The sequence below is a fragment of the Aplysia californica genome, unplaced genomic scaffold (genome assembly GCF_000002075.1).
Source record: "Aplysia californica isolate F4 #8 unplaced genomic scaffold, AplCal3.0 scaffold01035, whole genome shotgun sequence".
NCBI classification, from domain to species: domain Eukaryota; kingdom Metazoa; phylum Mollusca; class Gastropoda; order Aplysiida; family Aplysiidae; genus Aplysia; species Aplysia californica.
In genome coordinates, this window is record NW_004798305.1 from 182652 (window position 1) to 188012 (window position 5361).

The 5361-nt window shown below is 41.5% G+C and overlaps 1 protein-coding gene across 4 annotated transcripts in view; it reads right to left on the reverse strand.

The window, feature by feature from the left end:
- Positions 1 to 5361, reverse strand: part of LOC101859286 (thioredoxin-like protein 1) — a 9338-nt gene extending 3977 nt beyond the window's left edge. For 2 of the 4 annotated variants that reach the window (XM_013089756.2, XM_005111272.2), the window contains exons 1-8: positions 5182 to 5361; positions 4048 to 4189; positions 3449 to 3545; positions 2855 to 2920; positions 2308 to 2412; positions 1625 to 1747; positions 966 to 1032; positions 380 to 473 (exon numbers count right to left, since the gene is read on the reverse strand). In XM_013089756.2, the coding sequence (XP_012945210.1) occupies positions 380 to 473; positions 966 to 1032; positions 1625 to 1747; positions 2308 to 2412; positions 2855 to 2920; positions 3449 to 3545; positions 4048 to 4145 (650 nt within the window). In that variant the 5' untranslated portion in view covers positions 4146 to 4189; positions 5182 to 5361. Of the gene's footprint in view, positions 1 to 379; positions 474 to 965; positions 1033 to 1624; positions 1748 to 2307; positions 2413 to 2854; positions 2921 to 3448; positions 3546 to 4047; positions 4190 to 4428; positions 4509 to 4601; positions 4700 to 5181 lie in introns of those variants that run through there. The other 2 variants (XM_035973149.1, XM_035973150.1) reach the window with 2 other exon arrangements.

The window sequence follows — 5361 nt, forward strand, 5'->3', positions numbered from 1 at the left end:
TCTCCCTGTAATCATGCACAAGCGTACGGACTGTGTGTGAGTGTGTGTATGTGTGGATATGTTCTCACTCTCTCCCTGTAATCATGCACAAGCGTACGGACTGTGTGTGAGTGTGTGCAAGTGTGTATGTGTGGGTATGTTCTCACTCTCTCCCTGTAATCATGCACAAGCGTACGGACTGTGTGTGAGTGTGTGCAAGTGTGTATGTGTGGGTATGTTCTCACTCTCTCCCTGTAATCATGCGTACAGACTTTACATGTGATTGTGTATGGGGTGTGTTTCTCTCTCTCTATTTTTGCATATATAGACTCTGCGTGTGTGTGCTTGGACTCCCTCTCTCTCTCTCTCTTTTTCTGCCTCTCTTTCTACACACACTCACTCCAACATCTGTAAAGGCGCCATCGAGTCAGCTGAGTCAAAGTCCAGTGTGTGTGGCTGGTTGATGAATAGCTTCACGTTCTTTGGGCCGTTTTCTGAAACACACAGATATTTATGATAACAATATCATTATTGATGAAATAGTAACGTTGACATCAATGATCGTAATAAATAATAGCATTGAGAATTACAACAATACACAATATCAAGTAATAACAACAATAATAATAATAACATTTGAAATGAGGAGGGGGTAGAGGAGGAGCAGGAGAAGAAGAAGAAGAAGAAGAAGAAAAAGAAGAAGAAGAAGAAGAAGAAAAAGAAGAAGAAACAACAACAAGAAATCTTTGAGTTTGAGCAAAGAGAAGCACATCGACACAACAACGGTCACTCAGTGCTGGGGAAAAAGTCAGACAGACAGACAGACAGACAGACAGACAGACAGACAGACAGACAGACAGACAGACAGACAGACAGACAAGAACAGCAGAGGGAAAGTAAAGAAGTGGGATCTACCAGCGACACCCTCCAACCACCTGCATGAAAAATTCTGCGGGAAAACCGCAATGTTAAACCAAACAACTCACCTTTTGAGCAATGCATCTGCAAGGAATGGAGCTTGACAGCTTGGCTGAAGCCTAGATTGATCATCAGCTGAAAAAAACAACAGAAAGTGAGTGCGGGTGGGGAGAGGAAGAGATGTTATTTAAAATATAAATAAAACAACCAAAACACAGACAATTCCTCCATTTTAAGCTTGAAAGGGCTGTAAAAAACATACACAGCAGCAGGGAATGAACACTGACAACTTGGCTAAAGCCTACATTGATCATCAACTGTAAAAGTAATAATAATAATAAATATTCCTATATATAGGAAAATAGACGAATAAAAACCCTACGCCCCGGCGAAAAAATATATTTAAGTTTAGCTCCAGTTAGAGTTTTACACCACTTGCAACACAATTAAGTCATATAAGTGTCCACGATTAGAAGTGTTACTAGAAAGTGACATACATAAAAAGAAGAAAGAAAAAAAAGAGAGATAAGGACGTTATATTTTGATCAGAAAGAAGGAGATAAACCACACCAGAGTACCTACCAACCACCCACAGACAGACAGACAAACATTCAAACAAACAGGTATGATGAAGTAACACCAAAATCTGAGATACAGCGAGCGCCCCCCCCCCCCCCCCAAATGAATTTTAAAAAACAAACAAATAAAACAAGCCAGACAAACGTACTTGTTCATCGCAATCCGACTCGAGATAGCCTCCCTTTGGGTCCAGGGCGTGCTCTAGCGTGTGGTCGTCGGCCTCGTTGAGACACTCGCTCTCCGCTTTGTTGATGAGAGAGGTCAACTCCATCTGTACAACACACCACAACAACAAAATGTAGTTTGTTTTTTGTAGAGGTTTTTCGTTTTAGTAAGTTACGGCACTCACAACACAATAAGGTCATAGAAGTGCCGAAGAAGATTAGAGGTGTTACAAGAGAGTAACAAACACAAAAAAGAAAGAGGGGAGATCAGGACGATAGATGTTTGATAGGAAAGAAGGAGCAAACCGCACCACAGCACCCGCCAACAACCACCAACGAAGAGGTTTTATGGCGTCCGCAACTACGTAGGGTCATATGAGCGCCAAGGGGTGGATGTCAACAGTGAAGTCCCTACAGGGAATCAGGCTTACTCTGCTCACCTCTCTAGCCTCAACAGCACAAAGTCTGCTTCGACTATCAAGGCACCCTGGAAAAAGAATCTAGAGTAGTTTTTAGTCAATAAACAGAAATGAAGCTAAAAACTACTCAAGATTCCCCCTCCCTACTCGACTTTTTCTACAATGAGGATGATCGTGAAGATGATGATGATGATGAAGATCTAAAAAATAACCAGTGGCACCTTCGGGCCTGTATCGCGTGCACTTACATGACCTTTGACAGGCGAGTCCCCGTCCTCCCCCTCCCCTTCTGAGTACCATTTCTTGATCTTCTCTTCCAGCATAGAGGCATCAGCGCCCCTCATCAGGTCAACCTGTCGCACCGAGGGCAGGGGGGGTGTGTGTGGGGGGGGGGGGTGTGGAGATTGGAAAGGGTGTTTGGGGGGGGGGGGAAAAAAAAAAAAATAGGATAATAGGGGGGGGGGGGGGGTGAGGTTGGGGGGAGAGAAGAAGATAAAACTACATATATATTCAAATGTTGTTACCACGACAGATAGAGTGTTACATAGAGAAGAGAAACACAACGGAATCACACAAAGAGATCAGCATCTGGCACAATAAGGTCCAATAAGTGCCAGAGATTAGATGTGTTACAAGGGAGTAACAAACAAAAAAAAAAAGGTGAAGAGATAAGGACGATAGAAGTTTGATAGGAAAGAAGGAGCAGACCACATCAGAGCACCTGCCAGCCACCTACATCATCAAAGACTTTAAGTAGTCATGCTATGCCCACGACAATATGTTGCAACTACTAACCTTGACCTTGTTCCGGTAGAAAATGAAGGTCGGCATGGCAGAGACACCTTCCCTCTGTGCGGTTTCCTGACATGAAATGAGAAAAAGAAAAACATATTTGATTCTATTTTTAGAAAACTCACATCCCTCCAATAAACAAGATAACGTCATATATAATGTCAGCAGTAGGACAATGGTGACCACATTCCACTACCAATAGAGAGATCATTGTAACCGTCTTAAGCCCAAATCGATATGATTTGGATCATTATAAGAGGCAAGATGCCCCAGCCTCGCCTGTCAGGGCCAACCCAGACAGACTTAGAGACATACAACATCCCACACAGACTTAGAGGCATACAACATCCCAGACAGACTTAGAGACATACAACATCCCAGACAGACTTAGAGGCATACAGCAACTCAGACAGACTTACAGGCATACAACAACCCACACAGATTTAGACTAGAGGCCTACAACATCCCAGACACACTTAGAGGCAAACAGTATCTGAGACAGACTTAGAGGCATACAACATGTGCCTACCTACATACACACACACACACACAAACAATACAACACGCACTACAGTACAGAGTGCAGCTCCTCTCTACCTGACACTGATCCACGTCGACCTTGAGAAACACGGCCTTGGGGTAGCGCGTGCTCATGTCTGCAAACGCGGGCGCTATCGCACGGCATGGACCGCACCTGCAGACAGAAACACATCAAACTGAAAATCAACCAATTCTTTTGTAAACTAAGCAAAAAGAAATCCAGCAATTTATCCATCCTTTTGGTGTTTTTAAAAAAAAAATAGAATTCCGCTTATTCTTGATCCCCACAGGAAATTGGATGCACAGTGTCAAGACAATCAAGACAAACATTGACAAAATAGCCAACACACAGCACTTTTAGTTTTATACCATGCATGATAGTGAAAGAGACTGGTGAATGCTGAATTATGATTTGTGATTGAAAACCTCTTCATCGATTTTTGCACTGGCGTGTTAGAATTTAAAAAATCAGTTGACCTATTTCTTTCATTTACACAGAATCAATGATATATATATAAAATATATAACGCACATTTCTGCCATTTCGGCATATCCTTCAGCAGGTTCGACGTTCAAACAAGATTTTACGAGATCCAATTCCACTACGATCACAATGCAAACCCGAACAGACTAAAAAAGACGATCATTGTCCTCACCAGGTGGCAAAGTAGTCCGCTACCACCAACTTGGTCCCGGCATTCGCCAGCTCACTGGCAAAGTCTGCGTCATTACTTACGTGGTGTACGTTGGCCATTATAACTTCTGCTTCTAACAAGACCTAGGGCTTCTCGTGGCAATCTGAGGAAAACAAACAGCAAGACGTGAAACTAATTTACACATAAATCTGTCATGCTCACGTCAATGATGAAAGACAAATTAATTGAAACAAAAAATTGGTAATTTCAATAATAAAGCACTTGTAAGGCAAGAAAGATAATTCTACACATCCTCAATAGGATACATAGAGTGATAATACAGTCGATTACTCATTTAATCATGACATAGAGGACAACAACCTGTTGCGGTAAAATAAACACCTCGTACAATGAAGAGTGTCCTTGCAACGACAAAAGCCACAAACTCAGAATCATCTCCTTCCAGTTGACAGGCAGCTTCTCATAATTTTTAAACAAGAGATACAGTAGATCTATCATGCAGTGAGACATGATGCAAAAAGAGAATTATAAGAGACTGAGAAATAGTTTCTTACATGGAATACATTGAGGTTTGCACTTTGACTTGATAAAATTACAGTGGAAACTTGTCCAAGACTACCACTCGTTGAGGAAAAAAGTGGCTGTCTAACAACAGTACAACAGTGTCATTACAATGAAAAAAATCATACAAGGGAGGAAATCTGAAATAGAAAGTGGCTGTTACTAGATCTAGATCCATCTAGACTCTAGTGTAGAGCAGACTGGACTATAGTTTCACAAACATAGATCTAGATCTAGCAGTGTCAACAAAGCCAAAGAAAATAGGCCTTGCCTTGGTTTGGCACAAATCGATTTACCACCAATTGACCACCGAACTGAGTTCCTACTCTCTTCTAGACCCAGTAGCTTAGTTTGAACTGTACTTTTGTAGCCTACAGTTTTGATTTTTAAAATCCAGATGAACTAAAACTACAGTTCAGTAGATAGATCTAATCTAGATCTAGAATCTAGATCTAGATTTAGATACTAATTTTAATTACGGGACAGTACACACAATAAATGAATAATACAATACAGTCAAGACCAAGTGCAACAAACCGACACATTCTGAGACAGAAACTGAAAATAACAAACCTGATATTCTTAAGTAAAGGGCTTGTTTTCACGGATGGTCATCAACAGGAAAAAATCAGAAACGTAAAGACATAAGACCTAAAACAGGGACGTGTGTTGTCACAACACAAGCAACTAACGCTTGGACTTGATGTGTGTACTGTGTTCAATGGACACTCCATGCATGAGACAGCACTTCCG